This window comes from Megalops cyprinoides, chromosome 15 (genome assembly GCF_013368585.1).
Source record: "Megalops cyprinoides isolate fMegCyp1 chromosome 15, fMegCyp1.pri, whole genome shotgun sequence".
NCBI classification, from domain to species: domain Eukaryota; kingdom Metazoa; phylum Chordata; class Actinopteri; order Elopiformes; family Megalopidae; genus Megalops; species Megalops cyprinoides.
Genome location: NC_050597.1, coordinates 20,744,269 through 20,769,223, shown reverse-complemented (window position 1 = coordinate 20,769,223; position 24,955 = coordinate 20,744,269). Strand labels below are relative to the sequence as shown.

General features: G+C 44.9%; 1 protein-coding gene across 1 annotated transcript; it reads left to right on the top strand.

Moving 5' to 3' along the window:
- Positions 1-24,838, top strand: slc35f3b (solute carrier family 35 member F3b). The gene is made up of 7 exons (XM_036546839.1): positions 1-190; positions 12,982-13,324; positions 16,127-16,346; positions 20,016-20,141; positions 21,480-21,672; positions 22,296-22,385; positions 22,798-24,838. Exons 1-7 carry the CDS (start codon positions 115-117, stop codon positions 23,037-23,039), a joined length of 1,290 nt encoding a protein of 429 aa, XP_036402732.1. The 5' UTR covers positions 1-114; the 3' UTR covers positions 23,040-24,838.
- Positions 24,839-24,955: the final 117 nt, after the last annotated feature.

The following is a 24,955-nucleotide window of genomic DNA, read 5'->3' as shown; positions in this document are numbered from 1 at the left end:
GAAGAGGGAGAGAGGAGACGTTAAAGAGTCCGTTCAGCCAAAGCGATAGCTGCGACATTAGCTTCAGGGATGTAGTCGAGGAGGGGAGAGCTCTGCTTACCCGAGCTCGTCAAAATGAAGAAACATTCAGCCAGGGTAGCCCCGCTGTCCGCCTGCAACAGCCCAGTGCTCACCTTAACCAAAGTGGAAGGTACGCGCTTTGGTTTTCATATTGACCTATGGGGTGTACGGTGCAGAGTGAAGTTCGGGAAAGGGGTCGGGTATGTCGCGGGAGTGCATTTGCGTGCTGGACCGGGTGGCCCCCTGTATGGCTGCAGGTAGTTTGCCGTTGAATTGTTTAAGACCGAAAAACTGAGAGTCCACCGAAACGTCTTTGTGTTGTTGATGTAATTGTGTGAGAGAAAATTATGTTGTAGATATCAATTAGTGCATGTGCGTGCTTGGAGCGAACGCGCTGCTTTGGAGTCTGTCACTCGGCTGTCCAGTAACTTTTATCGCAGGAAAAGGGCGTGCGATCGGAGCAGCAAAAGGTTTAAGCGCGATCTGATTGTCGTTTATGCATGGCGGTCAGATTAAGGGCTACAGGCGGATATGGACATTCCACAGAAAAAAAACCTTAGAAATTGATTTTCCTTCCCGCTTTTCAGTCGCAGTTATAGTGCACTGCTAGTAAACAGGCACCGTGCCTCTCCCCTCTTGGTAGGGGAACACAGTGCATTGCAGTCTTCCTCCTGCAATGTTTTTTGTCTTGTTATGCACGCTTGGTCACGCACAGGATATTTTTGTTTTCTTTAGGCACCTGCAGTAGAAGACAATACGATTGGTAAACAGTTGACATCCTTTTTTTTTGGCTGCCAAATGTATTTTTGAAATTGTCATATCTATGATGTAATTTTAAATTGAAGATATATAACAGAATTTAGAGACCACACTTCATTTTTTGCTTCTGGTTGTTTGTCAGCCTATCCATATTGTGTGAGTCGATTGAAGTTATTTATTGCAGGGACGCCCCCACACCCACAAGCAGTGTCCCTTTGCAGCAGAAGATTAAATGAGCACAGGGCATTCCCCACATCACATATTGGTATTCAGAACAAATCAGTCGAAGAGCCAAGCAGTACTTAAGCACGAAGAGCACGAGCCTATACCACACAGAACCGTGGAGGCAGTGACATCATGCACTTAGGAAATGACATATTTTCAGCCCTGGTAAGTCAGCACTTCTTTATGAAATACATTTTATGGGTGAAGTGGACCACTTACAAAAGCATCAGGGGCTGAATAATGTTTAATTTGTTGAACAATATTCTACTAATTTGTTATGTGATTATATAGGAAACTGACCTTTTTTGTTGGACATTTTGTGTAAGTGGAAAGCAGAAGTAATTGCAGATGTCCATTTACATCCTTGCTGCGTGGATTATGCATGTGCTTGTGGGTCTTTAGGCAGTGTTAATATTGTTTTCAAATTTCAGCTACTTCCAGTGTGAAAACTGAGAACCATTACACCCCCTGTGTGCTGTCGAAGCCACCAATGGGATCATCCCAGCGCTGTGTTGGGATGCAGGTTTCGCTGCTGACGTGAGAGCCCCCTGTTTAGAAACACTAGGTTGCCAGTGTTTGTTGAGGGCGGCGCAAAGATGCTGACCACTTTGAGTCTGGCTTTGTGTTCGGTCATAAAGATTTGTTTTATCAAATTGAGGTTTTACAACTGCCCTACCACCAGAGGGCTGTGGGTTTCAATCCCAAACAGAGTCCCACCAAATCTTTAAAAAGCTGCTTGGCTTCTCTGCATCAAACTCAGTGTGACAGGGATGCAGAGCATCTCAGTGTTTCAGACCACTGGAGCCAGCAGCAATAATCACCTTGCGTTGCTAATGAGCGCAAGAAGGTAAGGTGGGTTATCTGTGTCTGACTCACTGAGAGCACTGAGCAAAGGCTCTGGGTTCAAGTTTGCAGGAAATAGATGGCAGATTCTGTTGGGAGGAGGTGGGACAGGCGGCAGGGAGGACTAGTGGAGAAGGAGGAGGTTGTGTTAATGTTTCTGTGAGAGCGGAGGGTAGAGGCCATGTTCCGTCAAGCGCTGCAGCCTTTTGGCTCTCTGCGGGACTGTATGTGAGTCAGTGCAGGACAGCACCTCCATGTGAAAGGAATCGGAGAGAGAGAGAGAGAGAGAGAGAGAGAGAGAGAGAGAGAGAGAGAGGGAGAGAGAGAGAGAGGGAGCAGCCAGTTCTAGATAGTGCCTCCCGCTCTGCAGGTGAAGTGATTCATGGGGCGCTGCTGCGTCTGTGTTCTGTGCTCTTCAGACGGCGTTCGCGTTGGCCTGTCTTCGCTTGTTTGTGTGAGAACATGACACTCCCCTGTATTATTAAAGAAACAACATCCCCCCACCTTTACAATGTATGATAATGCTGTTACGAGTGTTATGTAAGATTCACTGATCACACAATATCTGAACAGATACAATACAGCTTATGTAAGCAAAGCCTGTGCACCCTGAGCTGTGTGACATATACAGTACACTCATGGTTAACTGTACCCTCTTATGACAGCTGTCACAAAGCAAAGACAGGCATGAATATCAATGCACACTATTACATAGCACTGTTTATGAAGGTATTGTGCAGGCTGCACATGGTTGTGCTGCATGGGAAATGTTATGCAGAATAATAGGGGAATGAGTCCTGCTGCCTCTTAGCTCCTGGGTCCTGGGTTTGTGTGCGCCAACAGACTGCTTTCTATACATTTCACCATAATGTACCATAAGATGTCTGTGTAAAAATGCACAGACTTAGCTGAGGGGCTCTCTGTGACTGCTTGATAGGTATTTAGGTGACACTAGAGCACCTCTCTTTCCTTGTCTTTTGCACTCTCGCTCTCTCTCTCCCTCTTCCCTCTTTACCTTCCTTTTTTGCTATTTTCTCCCCTTCTCCCTTTTCTCTTTGTCTCTTCTTTCTCCGTATCTCCCTTTTTCTTTCTTCTCCCCCCCACTCTCTCTCTCTCGCTCTGTCTCTCTCTGTCACCCTCGGCTCATGTCCAGACTGAGTGGCTTTTAGATAATGACAATGATATGAATATGCTGCGCTAATGAAGCTATTTCTTTTCACAGTGATCAAGGACCTTTGCAGCCCAGTGTCCTTGACTGAGAGTGGACTAGAATCTGAGCTGTGTGTGAACACTGGCGACCCTTGCCATTTGCAGAAGAGCTGTTCATGAGATTGCAGAGAATGTGGAATAGGTCCATTGAATGTTTGGCATTAGTATTTTTTGCTTAAAAGACCTCCATCTGATGAGAGTGGCGTAGCTTTCATTGTGTGCAAGCTCTTTCATGCTGCTGGAGAGTTAAAAGCAATCTAAGTCATTAGCTGAAGGTTGTCTTTATGTTCTAAGAAGTGGTGATGAAAGACCAAGAACACACCAGAGAGAGGTGTTTTATGGTTCCTCTGAGTGCCCTGATGTTGAGCACCAGAATTAGCTCTCTTCCAGGGATGGCACAGCTGTTCATTTTAATTTTCACCGTGATGATTAAGCCTCCACCCTCTCCTTAAAAAAGCCCTTTGAAGGCATTTCAATGCTTCTTACGCGATGTTAATCCTTGGGCATGAAAAAAGCACTATCTCTCCACCATGTTTATGCTGAGTATTTGTGTGTATGCTTCTCGCCTATTGTCTCCGGACCCAAAGGCAATGAGAGTGGGAGGAGTTCTAAAGCTCCTGTCTGTCTTTGTATCTAGTATCTGATTACATTTTTTGTAACATTATGGACTCAGTCTTTAAAGCTATTTAAAAGCGCTTCCCTCCTCCAGGGAATGATCGAGTTTCATTGACTGCCAAAGCAAGCCTCTAAAGTGTGTGTATTTTTTTTTCCTTTCACCACAACTCTATTGCGTATCCAATGAAAGGGATATCAGTTGTTTACAAACACTGTGGCCGCGTATTAAATGCACAGAAAGACCAGCCATTGCGAGGACTCATGTCCCTGTCCGCAGCTTGCAGTTTGTGGATACCCAGGGCTGTGTTAACTGCAGCGATCTGCCGACAGTATGTCAATGAGCTTGCATCTGAATACTGAAGGGAAATACACTCCCAGAAATCATGGGACAAGGTAGTTATTAATGAAACATGTCTTTATTCCAAGAGATTAATAGCATGTTAGCCAGCCTTTGGCCTTAATGACTGCTTCAGTGAGTCGTGAAAGACTGTCTGCTAATTTCTAGCAGAGAGCTGGTGGTATTGTCCTTCACTCTTCCTTTAAAGCATTAGTAGGCTCCGCTACTGAAGAGGGCTGTCTTGGCCTTGCCCTAATTCTGTGTTCCAGTTTATTTCAAAGATCTATCATTTCACTTTGTTTCAAAGTGCTGTCAGGTTGAGGTAGAGGGTCTGTGCTGGCCACTGCAATGTTCCAGTGTTATTCTCTTCATGCTGCGTGTGGTCACATTGTGGTCACAATCGGATGGTTGTGTCTCATGATTTTTAATAGGATTGAGTATAGGGGAAGTGAATTTTTAGGAAATATTGGCAAAATACACAGAGACATCCACATGCATGGAAAGAGCCGTGATAAACCCTAAAATAACATTTATTCATTCAGTGTCTTAAACAAATGCCCTTATCCAGGGCAGCTGACATAGCTTTCTGTATCCACTCGTACAGCTGTGTAGAGTACCAACAAAGCCAGAGACATGACTTGAAGGGTTATCCATAGTGGCCCATCCTACCCATTATGCTTAAAGGAAATTAACAAGAGAGCCCCCAGCCAAAAGGAGATGAGTAAGTGTGTTGACCTGAGTGAGTGACTAAGTGATTTATTGGAGCAAGGAGTGCTAATTGAAAGGGCAAGCAAGTGAGTGATGGAGTTGGTGAGTGAATAAGTTACCAAGCACTGAAGAGAGTGAGTTTGTGGGTAAGGAAGTTGTTGAGTGAGTTAAGTGAGTGAATGAGTTTGGGAATAAATTATGAAGTGAGTGAGAGAATCAGTAACTGAATGAGCGAGTCAGTTAGGTTGTCCTTGAAGATCCAAGCTCTGCATGACTGGCAGCCTACTTTACTGCCACAGCCTGATGGGCAGTGAGTGACACAAAAAGCACCCCGCTCACACAGTAAACACTCTGGTCTTGAAAGTCGGCCAATAAACAATATATTCTTCTGTTTGACATGTATAGGCTTTGGCACCATGAATACATGTTTGTCATGCCCGTAAAATGCATATAAAACGTTTAAAATGTGGAAATCGAGAGGGTGACGGCCTGAGTGAGTGAGTGTGTAGAGCTGAGTCATGGTGACATGTCCAACACACCCTGTCTGTGGCAACGTCTACCCAGAGGTGGATGAGTGCTGGTTACTGCTCTTTATCAATCCCCTCTGGTCTGCAGGAAGCCATCAGTAAACGGCCGCCACTGCAGGGTGGCTCTCTAGTGTACCAGTGCGGGCTGTGGAATACTGAGAAAAACACGCAGATGTGATCCGGCAGGCTTTCCTCCTTTGGTGCAGACGGGACAGAGTGTTCATTTAGCCAAAGGACGGGGTGTTGCTGGCATACCTTTTAGAAACGCCCTTAGCCCTGGCCGCTCGTGAACCATGTAAATTTAGTGCGATGTGATCTGCTGTGAGTGGTAGAGGTGCAGATATACCTCCTCGGCAGGGTGGGTGGGTAAGCTGCATGGCTGTTTAAAAACTACATTTTTATTACATCATTGTACTATAAAGCAGTAATGAGACTCAATATTATTATTTACCACAAGTATTTGACCACAAGATCAAAAGTGATTATAACAAATGAAGAAAAATCCAAATTTATTCTTTCTCATTAACATTTTCAAATTACACCCTAATTCAGTTTTATTTTATTCATTTTCTTACTGATAACATGAAAAGCTCAAAAGGGAGTGGAGTTTATTATTGAAATTTTCAGTTTTGGGAGCCATTTAATGCTGAAATATCAGGGTAATCAAAATGGGAGTTACGGGATGTACGTAACTGTAAAGGAATATTGAAAGTGTTGGCATTGTAAAACTCAGATCCCATCCTCCTTTAGCCCGTTTCCTGATATGAACTGCTATGTGATCCACATCAGAGGTGGTAAGACAAAGAGGTAGGAGGTCTGCGTCAGGAGCAGTCAGTACAACCAAACTGAATAGGACATGTTGTGAGTAATATAGTAATAGCTCCTCAAGTTTGTTTTTGAAACTCAATACCAGCTTGCAAAGTGTGAGAGTTAAGTCCCATGGCAAAATTAAGCATGTAATTAGTTGATTCTATCCAGTCAGGTTTTTCAGATGTGTGATCTCACCCTACATGAGGTTGATCCAGATGCATGAGGCAACCCCCAGTCCCCCACGTCCCTTCATTGGCATGAAAAGTGGGAAAGTGTGGAGAACACCCTTGGGGAGTCAGCTCAAACACTCAAAGAAAGTACCTGCGGTGACGCCTCATGCATTAATTTAACAAGGAATCTGCGGCCAGATATTTAGAATATTGATCCGCGGGAGGGCTGGACTCCTGCCAGTCTATCTAAACAGCTTGTGCTGACAGAGGTGTTTTCACAGGGGTTAAGCGGGGCGACGCTAAAGTGTCGTTGTGGTAGGCGAACGCAGCCGCCCCGTTCCCATCGGGGGACCGCAACGGTGTACTATCTTGTCACCTAGCGGTGCGGGCGGCCAGTACGGGCCGTGACTGACTGCATCCGCAGCAGCTGTTCCACCAGCTGGGCAAGTCACCGTCCCGACATCGCTACGGTGACCGAGTGAGCAGTGCGGCTGCCTCCTAGCCACGGCTCCCAGCCAGAGAGGGAGAGTGAAGGGGGGTGGTGTGGTTCTGGGCGAGGGATGGATCTTTTATCTGTTTTTTTAAAAAAAGTGAGTGCTCCTGCACTTCTGTTCGTCCCCGCCTATGGGCATCTCTGGGCACACTCACCACCGGAGCGTTTGGAATGTGTTTTTTTATATCCTCATTCCTACAGCGTTTGTCGGTTTGTTTTTTGCAGTTTGCCAGACAGCCCCACAGACGCGCCTGCTCTCCAGCACATGCTGAGTTGATTTTGATGGACAGGGTCGACACAGTGTGGCATCACAGCTGAGTCCCGCTGACACTCTGTCCGTCTGTTACCCGACAGCGTAGCAAACAAACTTTCTCTGCTCAGTGAGAGTCCTGCGCCATGAACAAACCCCTTTGAAGCTGCCAAACTATAATATTGACTAATTGAGATTAAGTGTCTTTGACTGTCACCTAATCAATACAGGTTAATCTATATGATACATGGTTCACCTGAGGAATGCTGTGTGGAACAAAAAAAACAATGTAGTGGTAGCTATCACAGAACGTGGGAACTGTTTACTTATTCTCCCTAAGCTGTTATTGTAACCCAGCATGTGGAAATAAATGCATGTGAGTATGTGTGTGTCATATACATATGTTTACACACTATTGCACCTCATAATCAAAAGCAGATGCTGTTTTAAGACGGATATATATTTGTTTGGCTTTGACATTGCAGTGCTTGGTTTGCAAGCTGCCTGTTGACAGCTAAAACCGTTGAATACAAATGCAAGCTGTTAAAAGGCTGTAAAGGGGGAAATGTAGGAGCCGTGCCTGTGTGGGAATGCATGCAGCCCAGTGTATATTAATCATTCTCTCTGAGTTTTACTCCTGCCTTTTAAGTCTTTGCTTCTCCGCGTGCAGCATGCTCTCTCGGTGCGACCCACTTAGTGTGGATTCAGAGGGCTGAGAACAAAATCGATGGAGAGGGATTCTGGGATGCGGGTCTCTCCGGCGGAGTCGCCGTCACATAAACAACTGCAAGCGGCAGAACCTGGAGGAACCTGTCAGGCGGCGGGGATTGATTATCAGCATGTGCTTCCCAAATGAGCCAGCCAGAGCGGCAAGCTGGGAAATAATCTCACATGCACACAGAGCGGAGTGGCGCTGCGGAGATGAACACCCACCCACCCCCCCTCTGTACCCTGCGTGATGGCTCAGCCAGTGTGTTCTCACAGCCACACACACACACAGACACACACACAAACACCCTCCTTTATACTGAAGTAAAACTAGAGAGGGATCAAGCTAGGAGTGTGTGGCTCTCAGCAGCGCTCTGTGTGTTAGTATTAGAGTGAGTGAGCGTGTCTCCTTTTTTTTTTTGGCTTGTCATGGCCGAGCTCTGTGAAGTGGAAAGGAGCCGGCAGACGGGATTCGCTGTCGTCAGCGGGAGATCTGCACTGCAGAGACCGGCAGCAAGTTGGAATGGGGAGTGGAGCCGCGGTAGAGCAGGGGGGAGGCGGGCTGAGGGCTGAGACCAGGATGGCCGCTCCTCTTAAGCACCTATGCTTAATGTGACCTTAGTGAAAATGAACGGGATTGGGCGGGGGGGGGGTCACACTAGACAGAATACCAGAATGGGTGTAGACGTGTAAAGCACACTTGACAAGATGGCTGTTACTTGCATCATCTGCACAGGTTACTCAGGGCTTATAGTGTAGGGTTCTTCACAGCTGGGTTGTCATTCCAGAGTCATCTAAGCAAAGTGCTGCAGGGTTTGCACTTGCATAGCTGATACTAAAGTACATGTTGGGTTAAAATGTTTTGGACTGAGCTTTAAAAAGATATTTTACCCCTCTTCCTTTGAAGGCAGTCACAGCTTCCTTGTTTGCCATTAAAACAAGCTTACTCCCAATTTCAAAGAGATGTGAATCTCTCTGGCTTTCCCAAAACTTTCTGAAGCAGTGCTCCTAAAAACTGATAGCAGGCAGGGTAATTTATTCCTTTTAGTAAGTCAAAGTTTTTTAAATACAAGGCCGTGTGTATGTTCATACCATCATGAGTAAATAGCAGTAAGGAAATTATAAGAGACTGATGAGCATTGTTGATGGGGAAAGACAAAAGCAATATAACTATATAACATAAGTAACATAACCAGATAGTTATGTTACCTTTTTTGACCTGTGATTATAGTTCCCTGTGTTCTTCCCAGTTTTTATAGCCTTTATATTCTCTTAGTTCCAGTGCAGTCCACCTGTACCCCTTGAGTGTCTAAATGCAATACTTTAAGAAAATAATAGCTTCCAGACCAATGCGCCTCAATTAATTGTCCCACTCATTGTCCACTAAAGTCTGTGTGCTTAACACTTAATGTAAAGTGTGAGTAATGGAAGGCACTCGTAGGCTGGCTGCCTGAATAAATAAATTACACAGTGAAAGAGAGCTGCATGAGGTATAGCACTGTGCACTGAGGAGGCCAAGGGCAACCTCTCAGAGACTGTCACTGTTAATGATCAATTTGCTAGTCAAACAGCTAGTGGGTGGAGAGTCTCGGTGAGCCACTCGAGTTAGGCGGTAATTAAGGGGAATGAAACCATGAGTATTAATGGAGTTCTGCAGGAATCATGCACTCTGGACCTCATCAACTCTCTGCCTCATGCCTACCTGATGAACAGCGCGGTACCTGATCCTATGCAGGAGTATGGCAGCATTTTTAATGTTTGTACGTGTCATCTGACTTAAATTTCTTAAATGACTTTCTTTACAGGTGCACTTGGTATTGGATTTATATTCCTGTAGTATTCGTAAGGAAAGGTGGCGTGTATTGGGTGTGAGGTGGGTGGCGTGTGATAAGATGTTTCTTGTCACTGAGGCAATGTCCAGGGCTGGTGTCCAGCTCCTCTGGCCCAGAATGCTTAGCTCAGTCTCTCTCTCCCCCCCACTCTGATTGGCTTGGCATGTGCCACCGTGTTGGAAGATTAAACTTGCTGCAGTGTGGAGCGGTGGCCAGAGCGACGGATTCATGATGGGGGCCTGTGAGGGACAAACTGTGCTGCCGGAGTCACCTTGAGCTTGGGTTTCTGACTGGTCTCCGGTCGCCAACAGCGGAAACCAAGCTCTATCAGGGTGTGTAAAAATGGCAGCGGGATTGTGTGTGTGTGTGTGTGTGTGTGTGTGTGTGTGTGTGTGTGTGTGTGTGTGTGAACCCGAAGGCCTTTGTGTGTGTATTTTGCTCCTTCGGGTGATTCATTGTTTTGTTTAGTCAGCAGCCATTGACACTGAAGCCGCCAAGACTGAAAAACTGATTTCTAAATTTGACTCACAGTAAAGTGTTTGGGCCGATGCCTGTGGAACTGCAGATAAACTGTGTGCCAGCCAATCCAGCCTAATGAAAACAATCTGTTTTTGGGTTTGGGGGTGGGGACAAAAGAATTATAATATATGCTATATATTACAGTGATTACTTGTTTTCCTGCAATTCACTCACTTCACTGAGGGTCTTCTGTCATTATACGACACAATATGGCCTGATTTCAACAGTGTTTTTTAATCAAGGATCCCTAAGATCGTTGCACATAATAGGAATCAATGTGGCCAATGAATCTTCTCTAAATTTTTGCCTTGTATTTTCTATTTAACAGTTATTCGGATGATTAGAGGTCACGCCAGATAATTCTTTCCCTCATTTCCCTGTCGGGCCATATGAACAAAGAGGCTGGACATGTGGTCAAAGATACCCTTGGTGCGAATTCAAACAGCTGCTGTATAAAAACTGTCTACCCATTTAAGTCAATTGTGCAATAGGATTTTTTTGTGCTACAGACAGTTTTTATATTTTTCATTTCTTTTCCATTGATCCAGCGGTGACAGAGCAAGATGAATAGAAACAGACCCCCTGCGGCCCGTCTTTATCCAGAGAAAACACCATTAGTGCAGTCTTTGATGTGCTTTTGATGGAGACCAGAGAGACAGGGCAGAGTGCTGTTTTCAGCATGCTTATGAATCCCTCCCGCTGATGAGGGAACATAAGCGATACAACTCTGTATTGTTGTATTTGGAGTTATGTTTTGTTGTTGCTTTTGCCGTGGCAGTATTTGTAGTAGTGCACTGGTGCTTGTGTGTCTGGAAGGTGCTTTCTGTTTTAGCTGGCGTACTACGGAGCCTAAAGTGAAGGGCATGTTTAACTTTTAATGCATTTCTCCCAGTCAGTGAAAGTATGGGTTTGTTTTGGTGTAAAGTATTGCTCTGCATTTGCATGTGTATACATGTGTTTGTATTTCTGAGCAAGAGAGGGATTCGGTGTGTTATGCCTGCCCATATATTGTTTGTTTGTGTGTGTGTGTGTGTGTGTGTGTGTGTGTGTGTAATTATACACCATACTTTATTGCTCTACTGCTGAGCAGAGTCTGATTCACAAGTTAAGCGCTGTTCAGCTGAATATACTATCACATAAATACTGCAGCACTAAACACAACCATCCATGAAAGGGGTGATTTTGTGCAATTATTCTACCGTAGGTGAATCATTTTGATTGTTGGTTATGAGTGAATGCCGCTGTGTTCTGTAGATTAAAAAAATGAAACAAAATAAAACAGGTTTTTAGGCTTTCAACCAATGTTGGAAAGAAGGATATATCCCTGTGGTGGAAGAGGATTGTGGATTTTGCGGATTTTAGAAACATCTATTCTACCAAATTAATGCATTAATACATGTTTGCTTTCATGATACTTCATTTGAATGGACAGTGGTTCTTCTTGAGTCAAATTTAACATCCCCAAATTCAATACACTATGCTGTAACTTGTGTTAAGAGCTTACTGACACAGCAAAGTTATGTGGACCCTAACAGTTTTTATGGTGTGCCACATTTTGGACAAGTGCATGTGATGACATTTGAGAACGAGCACATGACAATCGGTACCCCACCCTAGCGTTTGAAAAAGAAAGGCAAAAAAAAAAATCATGGTTACCAAAAGAAGATTTTATATGTAGTTACTGTGAGACAGGATGGATATAATCAAAAATGCACTTCCTCCTACATTGTGGAAAATAGTAAATATATTTATGTAAATTCCCTAAAATAGAAAGTTTCAATTTCATGACCAAAAAAAAAAAAACAGAAAAATATTGGAGGAAGTTACCAACAGCTCCATTAATGGCACAATCCTGTCTGTCTCAGCCTCACACAGCCTGACTGTTAGCTAATATGAGTTGCTGGACAGATGAACATTTTATAGGAGATTTATTAGAGATTAATACATGTAAAAGATTGGGAGCTGGGGTAACACTCAAGCTTTAATTCTCTCTCGCTGAGACTGATTGGGTTTTACTGAAAAAGGACAGGACAGTATGCTGGCTAATGACTGTAATGGTCTCTGTGAAACATGCTGTTTTTCTTTAGAGTCAGCTGCCGGTAATTACATACGTCATTTATATTGTGAATGTCCGCAGTGTGTGTGTGTGTGTGTGTGTGTTTGTAGTAAGTCGCTGCCAAGAGATCTGCTTTTCATTTCTCTTTCAGACAGGAAAAGGGGATGCTTCTATATGTTATTTTATACAGGGTTATTAAACTTTCTTTCGTGAATATTGACAAGAAACAATAAAACTTGATTTTCTTCATTTTTTAATTAACATGCATTGCAATACCAATCTAAATTGTATATTTATTATATATATTTGGGAATGTGTTTATTGTTTTATACGTGGGGTAGGATTAACTTTGAGACTTTATGCATCTCAATCTATTTTGACTGAAATATGTTCATGAGGTTGTTTTCAGTTAAATGGTAATGCAGAGCCACCCATGCCCTGGAGAACTGTAATCCAGCAGGTTGTCCAGCTGTATTTAATGCACTGCCACTCACCACCATGGAGGGAGGCTAAATTGGTTAAATCAAGACAGTCAGTCGTTGATTTAGGTGTTTAAAAGCCTGCAGACTCTGTGACCTTGCAGGAGCAAGTTAGTGAGAAACTGAAACAACAGATATATTGAAACTGAACAGCACGAATGTAAAGTGGATTTTTGAAAATGAGGGCTTTGTTAATGAAAGTGTAATTGAGTCTGCTGAAGAATGTGGTTTATCACATCTTCAGTGCTGTCTTACACCTAACAGAAATGGAATAAACCTGTCCTAGTATGTAAAATATAGGTTTTCCAAAATGTTTTCCGGCCTCTTTGGATTGTGTGTCTCTGGGTATGTTTTAACGTTTCTCTGTGTGCGTCTCTGCAGGAGAGGACCGGCCCCGGGAGAATGTGGTGGGGACAGCAGATGGCCAGCCCACGGCAGGCGGGGCGGGGGCGGAGTCAGGGGGAGGGAGGCGGAGACTGCGCTGCTGCCTGAGGATCACAGCCGTTCAGGTGCGCAAGGCCCTGTGGGGCGTGGCCATGGTGATGTGCGTGTGCTCGTCCTGGGCTGGCTCCACCCAGCTGGCCAAGGTCACTTTCAAGCAGTTCGATGCCCCCTTCACCCTCACTTGGTTCGCCACCACCTGGAACTGCCTCTTCTTCCCCCTCTACTACATTGGACACCTGTGCAAGAGTCCTGAGAGACAAACGCCCAGGCAGAGGTTCAGGTAGGTGCTACTCCTCCACAGCCGGTGTGAATGGGTGTGTCCTTTACCCAGATGTGGATGCAGTTAACAGCTAATGCCCTGGTACAGGTAAAGAGACTATGATATAGACCCAGTCACCGGTACAGCATAGTCTTCAGTCCAGATACACATTATTAAAGTCAGATATAGGCATTCACTAATGGGGAGCTGTGTTAAAGGTGTGTTTGTAATCTCAGGTGTAGATGGAGTGGCACAGTGCTTGTGTTTTGTAACTGTAGATATAATTAATAGGAACATTATGGGTGTGATGGTAACCCCAGGTATAATGTAGAGGTACATTACAGGTGTGTTTGTAACCCCTAGTATAGATGGATAGCTATAGTGTAGGTGTGTTCGTAACTGCAGGTATAATGGATAAGTACACTCACTTCAGATGTGATTGTAACTCCAGGTATATATGGAGAGGTACAGTACAGGTATGTTGTACTCCTACGAGAGAGACATAGAGAGAGAGAAGGAGAAATGGAGAGACTGAAGGAGAGCGAAAGAGTGAGACTGAGACGGAGAGGCTTCGGCACGATAGGAGTAGATTATCTTGGCACCTGGACGGCGATTGAGAGGACAGGTAAGGACACCTCTGGGAGGCTTTTCACACACTCAGGAAGTAGAATAGAGAGAAGATGATGTGATGTTTTCATTAGGACTGGGACAAATGCCTCAATCCAGTGCCCGTGGTATAATCTGCACCTCTGCATTCTTCAAATGAAGTGATGGTTTTAGTATTTTTTCATGTATACAGTTATTTGTTACATCTTTTCAAAAGGACTGAGTAGTAGGTAATCAGAGCTCTAAATAAGCCCCTCTTGCTGCCAGTTAAATATTCTGGAGAAGTGGGTAGGTCAGCCAATGTAATATTCAAACAGAACAAGGGAGAGAGGAGCCTTCATGTGCATGAAGCACAGACCATTCTGACATGTGCTCCCTGGTGTTCTTTGGATCATTGATAGCGTAGGTGAATGCAACCAAAGTTTCCAATGCCCAGGCTAAGATTACGTTTGCACTCATTGCTTCAGGATTCAGGTTTTGAGATGAACTCACTCTAATATCTAATGTAAATGTCATATTTTAGCTTGCAGCTTACTAGCAACCAATTCAGCAGTGCACTGCACAACACAATGTTAAATGAAGTTGGTGACAGCGTCAGCTATAAAAAAACGCAGACGCAAGGTTGTTTTGATTTCCCTTCACGTCATAAATGAATCAAGCCATGGATGCAGGGCGATTTCTGAGTAACGTGTGGTGAAGGGTTGGAAGTCCCAGCTGTAGTTTCTTGCCGCGCTCGGTTGCGATGCCGCTGGTTGGTGTTACGGCCTTTGTGCTCGTGCAAATTTCAGCTGGTATCGGCTCTCAGGAGGGTGGGAACGTATCAAAGAGGAGCTATTTGGAATGGCTCCCCTGGCTGCGGGACAATGTCTTTTCATTGTGTCTTGCCTGCTGTAACATTGCCCCTCAGCTTCGCTGCTGCACACTTAGACATGTACTCTCCAGGGTCTGGGCCGCTCTTTCCTTCTGCTTCCTTTGTGGTTGCAAGAAGGGTGTCAGATTGGCCTCTCCAGAATAAGTGCATAGTGAAAGGAGCTTGTGCATAAATGGACGCATGGGTTGCAAAGAGAAAGCCTTTTTTATGGGAAACAGATAAATGTGACCAGTGAGGCTGAGATTTTATTGACCTTTGTTTATTCAAGAAGGTCAAACGTGATCTCAGTTTATTGCACTGATGACCTGGGGAATGAGGGTGGGACCAGTGTGAAGGTGTGGCCAGTCAGCTGTAGGGGGTTTGGGTAGGTGACCACATGCAGACAGCCAGTTTGGGAATTTGACCAGAACACTGGGGATAACACCTCTTCTCATGCAGTAAGTGATCACAATGAATCTGGGTCTCGGTTTAACGCCTCATCTGAAAGATGGCACTTACTGCAGCACAGTGCCCCCATAATGCACTGGGGCAGTGGATTTACACGGTAGGATAGATAGGAGAGCGAACTGCAAATCTGCTGTAAGATAAAGAGAAAGAAAAAAAACATGATTTTTGTGAGATCTCACAGGAGGCAGCTGGCTGGTTTTGCACAGGCTCACTGGAAGGGCTGACACATGTCAGTCAGAGGCAATGCAGCATGAGAAAGCTGACACTGACATGCCCCTGGATTACCCGGGCTGCACTACAGAGAGAGAGTGGGCCCCAGAGCAGAGCGGCTGTTTCTCCCATCGATTCAGGAACCTGGCCAGGTTCCGTAATGAAATGAGAAGAAGCCTTGACCTCATATTCATTGAGTTACTGGAGTGTAGCCGCTTGATTGTAAGAGCTTTGGTCAGTGTATTTTTACAGCACCTCAGCTTTTTGGATGTTGACCAGGATGATATTCAGAGCTTTCTAGAGTGTTCACTTTGCACTCTAGCTAGCGAAGGTGAATTCACCAGAGCTGTGCTATCACAAGCATGTTAACATGGACCAGGGTTCTAGTTCTTTCTGTAGAGTTCAGAATCAGGGCAAATCTTGTTTTTGTATGATATCAGACATTCAGAGACATTTACTATGATGTTTCATTGGGTGTGTGTTTGTGTATGTGTATGTGCATGTGTATATATGTGTGTGTATATATGTGTGTGTGTCCAGTGTGTCTGAATTTAACCTGCAGTGTGTGTACAGCATATATCATGTATTTTAATACTGTAATATGTGTCTATGCTTGTGTGTGTGTGTGTTTGTGCGTGTGTGTATACATGTGTATAAACAGTTTGTAATGTGCGTGTGTTCCACTGTAGGGAGTGCTGCAGGTTCTTTGGAGACGACGGCCTAACGGCGAAGGTGTTCTTCACCAAGGTGGCCCCGTTCGGCCTGCTATGGACGCTGACCAACTACCTGTACCTGCAGGCGCTCCGCAAGATCAACAGCACTGACGTGTCAGCCCTCTTCTGCTGCAACAAGGCTTTCGTCTTCCTGCTGTCCTGGATCGTGCTGCGGGACCGCTTCATGGGCGTCCGGGTGAGTGCGTCCACACGCCCCGGGCTGAGGGGTACAGTATCAGTCAAAAGTCTGGACACACCTGACTAAGATAATGGGAACAATGCATTCAAAGACATTTTGATCTAAAGGCTTATGCTTAAATGCTTGAAATTTGTTTCTTAGACAAACATAAATCGTGAAGTTGATGCCTATGTAAGATATAATATAAAAAATATATATTTTTTGGCTACTTTGAAGAATCTGAAAAATAAGAAAGTTTTTATTTAACACTTTTTTGACCACTGCATAATTCCATTAATGTTATTTCATAGTTTTGATGTCTTTAATATTATTCTAGAACGTAGAAAATAGTAAAAATAAAAAATAAAAGTTGTGTCCAAACTTTTGACTGGTACTGTATGTGTGCTGGTTGTGAAGTTCATGGGTGCCAGGGCAAGGGTACCAGACCCCTGGCTAGATCACAGTGTATGAGTGTGTGCACTGACTAACATGAGGATCGATAAGCAGCTAAAGTATAGCTGGGTCAAAGCTGCAGGTGATGGACTGGTGGTGGGTCTTGGGACAGTCCTCCATAAATCAGGGCAGTGGCAGTGGGAGGTGGCAGCCTGCTCCTATATGCTGACAATCACAAGTCTTCCCTGTTCTTTTGCACCTCCTGCACCAGCGAGAAAGGCCTAACGAAGCAGCGCAGTCTGCTGCAGCTGTAACCCTGAGAAATTCCATCTACTGAGCTAATGGCTTCTGTCATTGGCTCCCTATCAGAATCCCCCCGCAGGGGGAGTTTTATTAGGAAGGTACAAGCATAGTAGATACACAGGGAGTCACCTTTTCATATAAACCATTTTCATATGTCAAATGCGAAAGTAATGCTGGTTGGCATCTTTTATACATGATCCTCTGAACAAGACCCACATCATTGCTCTGTGGAGGAAGGGGGTGGGGGTGTTAACATGAAAGGGAAGGGCTGGTTAATTATGCACCTGAATGTGTTGCAATCGGATGCAAGGCGTGCAGGAGATGGACTTGGGGAGGTGTGGGAAATTCCTGTACCAGAGCTGTAGCCCGATAACCAGGCACTGGCTGCCATGATAGTTACCCAATAAGGCTTTAATGTTTTAGTCAGACTAAATTTCCTGTAATGATTATGTAGTGCTTCCATACTAATATATTGTTCTCGTTTAAGAAGGTTGTGTCTGTGAGGCTGATTATCGATTTTCAGTGTTGAACCACTGTACAGCAAAGGGATCGTTAGATACATTAGAGTGAGGGAGGGAGAGTGAGACACAGTCATCAACAGCAGGCACGTGAAGCTCAGTGCTGTTCTCCACGGGGGTGATCTTACTGTCTGTTATAACATTTTGACAAGGTCAAAAGTGGCACCTTGCCACCATGCAGTGGTCAAGAGGAGTGTTTAAAGAGCTGTGTGCATGAATGGAAGGATATACGGGTTAGCTTCTTGCTGAAGGGAATACTTGTGGTGGTCAGTCCTCATCTGTAATCTCATCTGGATGGCATTATACGGGTTGTGTTTTTGCAGGGTTGTGTGGTGACTGATGTGTGGATTAATAAATAATCGGGAAAAGGTCATGTGTGTTTTCATGTGGAGGAAGCTGCAGCCTCAGTCTGTATGACAACACTGACCTGCTGTTGAGCCTACATTTGGCCAGCTCGCCACTGTGCAGCGGTATCCAACGGCAGGGGCCGGGCTAAAAGCCCCGTTGACTCGACTCCATCAGCAGCTCGTGTTTATGCTCTGTGACTGGGTCAGCACTCTCACCGGAGAGGTGAGAGACCGAGGGAGGGGGAGCCGGGACTGAGAGGAGAAGGGAGGCAGCAGGGTTTCCAGTATTACCGAGGTGTGAGGTGTTGGGAGCTGGCGTCCCCCTCTCTCCCCTGCTGTCTTGCGGTGCTGTAGCATTTGCTGGGCCGCTTTCATCTCTGCGGTTATTCCTCCTCTGCAGACTCGCTCTCCCTCCCTCCCCTCCCTCCCTTTTGCTGTTTCTCTGACTCGCTGCCTACGTCTCCCCCCTCTGTTTCTTTCTCACTCCCTTCCTCTCTCCCTCTCCCTCTCCCTTCATTCCCTCGCTGTGATGAAAGCTCTCTCTCTCTCTCTCTCTCTCTCTCTCTCCCACTCCTGGGATGGGGATTGCGGAGAGAGAGAGGCAGTTTTGAAGTCTGCGGCAATGCGGGGGAATTCGGGGGTGGTTCCCGTCATGTGGAAATAAAAAAAAGAGGCAGACAGACGGAGTGGGAAAGTCGAACTGTCCCTCTGAACTATTAATGTGGCCTGTTGCAGAGCCGCTGAAAAGCCTGACTAATGCTGTGGGCTCCTAAGCCTGCTACCACTATGGCTGTGGGAGGGGTGTAGGAGGGGGTAGGGAGGGGTAGACAGTAACTGGGAGGGGTAAAGAGAGGTTCAGAGGGGTTTATTACTCCTGTGTCACGCTCACTGTGGCTTGTTGAGGTGCAAGGTTAAATAAATGACATGTAAGAAAGAAAAAATAAACATACACTTTTGAAATAGCTGTGGATTTTCTGTCTGAAACTGTCATGAGATTTCTACCCTTGTCCGAGCTTAGGCTCATGTATGAAATAGTCCATTATTGATATGTGGAGTTCGCCATTGTCCATAACATTGCTGAAATTTCTGTCATAATTGTGAGTTTATATTCTTTCCGCCTGTGTGTGTTATATGGGGAAAAATCTCTTTGCCTCTACTTCACTATTGACATCAAGAACACATATGTATGCAAGTCATGATTATCAAGAAGTGGGAAATAGCCCTGTCAGCAGTGGGGAGGCAATGACCCTGTTGATTAGTCTCAAGGCTGCCATCTTGTGGCAGAGTTGTGGAGTTGCGAAAGACCTCAGCCTCAAACCACTTCCCTTGCCTCCTGACCTTGGGATTCTGCTGATAGCGCTATTTGAAACCAAACACCCAGGATCCCCGGTGGTCCCTGATTGGTCCAGAACAAGGCAAGCTTCTGGAAAATGAGACTTGCATACATGACTGATGCCCCATCAGTCCATCAAGCTCTCGCGCCACAGAGAGCCTTTATTACCAAGGGTTTCTGTGGGCACTTGGCTGGCGAACATGCAAAGCCCATTCATCTTCCTGACACCCCTGTAAAGCGGCGCTAATCCACTCAGGCGCTGCTACCCTCTTCCTATTCATCACCTGGACAAGTGTCCGCCCCCCCTCGCTCGGCCATCGCCCCAGCTGGGGCAGGCCCGCCCTCACGGCACTGGCCGTGATGGATAGGGACCCACTTTACCTGCTGGCTTCTGGCAGATAGCCCACTGCGGGCTCTGTGCATGAAGCTCTGCCAATCAATCCTGCACTGTGGGAAAAGCTGTCGTCACTGTCAGTCCTGTGGGGACTGTGTTCTGGATTGGTGCTGTATGTATGTGTCACTGTGTGTGTCTGCGTGTGGTTGTTTGTGCGTGTGTGTGTGTGTGTGTGTGTGTGTGTGCGTGTGTGTAACATTACTACTGCTGAATTCAGATAAAAATACCAAAATTCTCTTTCCTCCCTCCCTTCGTGAATTTTTCCCCTGCCCTCCAACCTTGTAGACGCTGTGGCCCTCCAGGACAAGGATTACATAGTCCAGCAGGTGGACAGCAGATGGAGCTGACCTTGTCTTACCTGCAGCTGTGTGTCAGTGATGTCTCCTGTTCCCTGTTCAGATTGTGGCGGCCATCTTGGCCATCGCTGGCATCGTGATGATGACATACGCAGATGGGTTCCACAGTCACTCGGTCATTGGCATCACACTAGTGGTGGCTTCCGCATCGACTTCTGCACTGTACAAGGTGAGAGACAGCCCTGGCACTCGGAACAGCATAGCATTTAATACTAAACACTGCATGTGCTCTGGCCTGAGAAAGATCAATCTGAAATGAAGTTACAGTGAGTTAAAAAGGTAAAAGAAACCCCACAGCATCCAAAGAGATTTGAAATGTTCATTTTGTTTATTTTGATCAGACACTATCACAATGAATATTCACTTGGTATTATTTACATGTGTATGGCAAGTGTTGGCATCATCTTCTTTTTTTTATTGACTTAACTAACAAATGAGCTACAAATGGTTTCTTGCTGACAGCTTTACTGAGGCAATTCTGGGTTGGGTACCTTGCCTAGGAGTGCAGCAGCAGTGCCCTAGTGGGGAATTACAAGCCCTGCTCCTTAACACTATGCCACACTGCTGTACAAAAGTGCTCAATTACTTAAATGTGGCAGGAAATTACATTATTTATAACATTTCCTACATCTCTTGACTGCTTTCCCCAGAGTCAATAGAGTTCAAGCTCTTTCCCAATTGGCTTAGGTTTTTTTTTGACTCCCTCTGGAAGATAAACTATGTACAGACCTTTGTGGCAATCTTGCTTGTAAAAATGCACTGTAACAAATACAATTTGTTTGATTCATTGATTGATCATAATTATAATTTCAACTACAGTTTTGATATATGCAAATGTTATTGGTAATGTTATTCTATATTATTAGTATTAGTGTATTTCCATGACAAGTCTTTGTGATTTCTGTCTGTCTCTGAGTTTCTGCAGAACTTAAGTTCTGGCAGGAAGAGTCAGAAGGGAATATATTATTGCTTAGGAGAGGTATATTTTGTCTTGGGTGTTTATTAATGCCTGCTTTGATAAACAGACAGGGGTGGCCTGGCGCCAGACAGATAACAAACCCTTGGCAGGTCTGACTGTCATCCTGCCATCCATCTGACCTCCCCAGGGGTGAATGGCTAAATTAATTGGACTGACAGACTTGCTACTTTTTAAAATTGATTGGACAATGGGCTGACAGACCAGCTCCTGTTGTAAACTAATAGGATGAAGGGCTGAACTGAACCGCATCTCTTGTAAATTGATTGGACGGCGGGCTAACAATGTCATTTCTTCTGCAAACTGATTGGAAGATGAATTGATAGACCTGCTCCTCTTATAAATAGATTGGACTGGCAAGCCTGCTATTCTTTCAAATTGTTTGGACAGTGAGCCGACAGGCCAGCTTCTCTTGTAAAGTGCTGGTCGATGGGCTAACAGAACCACTCCTCTGGTAATCTGATTGGGCAGCGGACTAACAGAAATGCTCCACCTGTAAACTGATTGGACGATGGGCTGATCTTCTTGCAGGTGCTTTTCAAGCTGGTCCTGGGTAGCGCCAAGTTCGGCGAGGCAGCGCTGTTTCTGACCATCGTTGGGGGCGCCAACTTTGTCTTCATCAGCTTCGTTCCGGTCATCCTCTACTTCACGCGTGTGGAGTACTTCGGCTCACCTGATGAAATCCCCTGGGCGTGCCTGTGTGGTGTGGCCGGCCTCTTACTAGGTCAGGCAAAAGGCAGCACCAACAGAACCTCATACCTGAGACCCATAACTGAACAAATGGACTGAAAAGGCACCAAGGACTGTTCTCTGAAAAATCATCTTTAGTTTAAAGCTGTTATATTGCATATGTGTCTAGTATCTTTTTGGAGGAAATGATAAGTTTTTGAAATGAAGTATATGAAATTATATGTTTAATTGTACCAAGCACACATAATGTCACTGGCTCTTAGCAGGTCCTTAGTGGATTGTCAATTCTTTCCACATCCAGTTTTATTTATTTAATGCATTGTTGTGTTTTTTTTTTATTGTGGAGCCACACTAATGACATTTTAATTCATTTTAAACCTACTAGATTAGAAATAAAGAAACTGATGCTACATACAATATACTAATACAATGTATGCACAAGCATTAAATATCCATATATTCTATGATGTATTAAAGCCTCAATGTAACACAATGAATGAAGGCTAATGAAAATAGTTTCTAATGATAGTACACAATATTATACTGGCATCAGCGTCTGTAATGTCTTGATGTGCATGTCAAAAATCTCAGTTGATAATCCATGGGATTTATGTCAAAAGACTTTGCTTAGTTTTTCTGTTCTGTTTTCATCCCCAGCTTTCAACATCCTGGTAAACTTCGGAATCGCAATAACATACCCCACCTTGATTTCCCTGGGCATCGTCCTTAGTGTCCCTGTTAATGCCAGTAAGTCATCCATCCATCTCTCCACTGTCGTTACTGCTTGTCCTTCCGCTGGTCACAGCATGAGGTCACATGGTAAATCTTCAAAGAGGAGGGGCCTTGAGCAGGCTGGTTGATGAGAAATATCCCTGTAGACACAAGGGTGCATAGTAGGTTGAGTAGAAAGTGTGCATCTCTGAGTTACACTTCTTATGCTGACAACTGCGGCCCTGCAGAAATAAATCACTGTATTTGTCATCATGCTTTGTTGTTGAAACAGTTGCGGTGCAGAGCCTCTCATTGCAATGAGAAAAAGAACAGGGTTACAAGGTGACAGTTGGGCACTGGTTTCTTTTTTGCATTGCTGTGTCTTAAGTAGTTCCCCACTTGCAGTGGTAGTGTTGTATTGAGACTGAGTTTGTCTCTTCCCTTGCAGTGGTGGACCTGTATACCTGTGAGATCCATTTCAACACAGTTCGTCTGATCGCCGTCTTTATTATCTGCCTGGGCTTCCTGATGCTGCTGTTGCCAGAGGACTGGGACCAGGGCCTGATCCAGCTTGCCACCAAGCTGCGCAAGAGGGACCAGCCAGCAGAGGGCAGTGTGGAGGCGGGGACCAGCTCAGGACTCAACTGGAGCCGTAGAGCCCGGACCTCTATGTCCACATTTGCCCACTGACCCCGCCCCTAATTCCACACCCGAGCCACACCCTGCTGAGTCCACCTTTCTATCTCTGCTGTCATCCTTCAACCAATCACCCAATCAATCCAATAAAGACTGATACCGCTCTATTACTCTACCAAAACGAAGCAAAAAAGCACAGGTCTTACTCTTTATAACATAAAATCGCTGGGTCCCTTTTTCTTTCTTTTTTTTACATTTTATATGCAACATATCTATCCTCTGCTCTATGGAGGTGTACAGACTTTGTGCATGAGGTTTCATTTTCTCATTTTTTTCTTTTCTGATTTTTTAAAACCATCCACCAAAGTATACTCATCACTAGGCTTTTTTTTCTGTGAGAGTTATTTTTTTGTCCTTTCAGAAGACTGCGTCCAGCACTCACTCTGAGAATAACTGTCATGTGCACCACATCGCAGGGGCATTTTAACGAGGACTCTGCAATAAACACAAAGGGAGTGAAAACGTGTATCAAAAACAAGCTGACAAATGAATGGTTGGACTTGGAGAGAATGTTCTTACCTTTCAGATCCAAAGAAGAATGACTTATTTGATTTTCTTTTTTTTTTTGTCCCTTTGGTGAAAACTTGATGGCGAGAAAATGCCTTTAGTGCACTGTATATATTTTGCACCATAGTGGGTCTACTGCAGTGCTGAAGGTGGTAGATCCTTGGCACACAGGGATACGACTCGTTAAAAGATACATGCATTTTAAGTGAGGCACATTTAGTGGCAGATCAAATTCCGATGGGTTGCGGCCAGCAACTGGGCCATTTATTACCATTAAGATTTGCCTGGCATGAGAAATTTCCCAGCAGGCAGAGTTGAGTCATGCCGATGGATCTCAGAGTGAGCCGCACCGGGCAGAATGCGTGTCAGATCGGCATCGTTTTCACGTCTTCTTAACGAAATCAAAATTAATCAGCAATCATTGCTCCTTGGCCAAAAACCTTGCTGGGGGGAGCTAAGAGATTTGACTTTTTCTTCCACTCCGCCAGTTATTTTCAGTGCAAATGCTGACGGAAGTGTTCTTTGGCATCAGGTCAGTTTGTAGGCGAGAAGCGGAAAACTAATATAATGCGTAATAATGATAATAATCACCACAATAATCCACCCGGTAACACGTTCAGGGGATACTCACTGTGGCAACGTGTCTTCACATCATCCTGAGGGGGCTTTGAACTGGTGTGACAATGACTTTCAACCTGGGACAATTAACCATCAAAAAACTGAACCGGGAGCCGCACCTGTTCTGTGAAAACAGCCACAGCAGTGGGACCTCTGCTTTGAACAGAGGTGGCAGAAGAGGCAGGTCTCCTGTTTATATAAGCAAACATAATGTAATTTCAGCCTTTCGTAAGTTCTGTTCTTTCACCAGTATCAATGTTTGAGCAGTTGTGATCACTGTGATGACACGGTGTGCTGGGGTCACTGATGTACGACTGTGAAACGGGAAGGGGCTGTCTCCAGTGTGGATTGCGTCACGTGTCCCCTGTGGTCCTCAGGGGGTTAAAGGGAACTGCGTTTGGTTGCTACGTCCACCAAGTTGTGAATGTATGACCCTCCACATTAACTCTGAACGTTCTTTTAGAGGAAACACGGGCTCTCCAATCACCACCCAAATACAAACTGGTACAAATACGGTATTTATTTTGTTATATTTTATCTTTGGTTGTTGCTCTTTTCTTAGCAATTTTTCTTCCCCCACTGATCTGGAGGACGGTGAGACGGGAGAGAGCATGCGACAACGACCGGACAAAACTGCGCAGTTCATTTTTTTGCCTTTTGGTTTGCAATAGAACACATCAACACTGTTTCCCATTGTCATTTTTTTACAATGACAATAAAATATTATATTGTATTCCTCTGGAATTAATGCTAGACGTAAATGTAAACCTTTGTAAGGAATGATG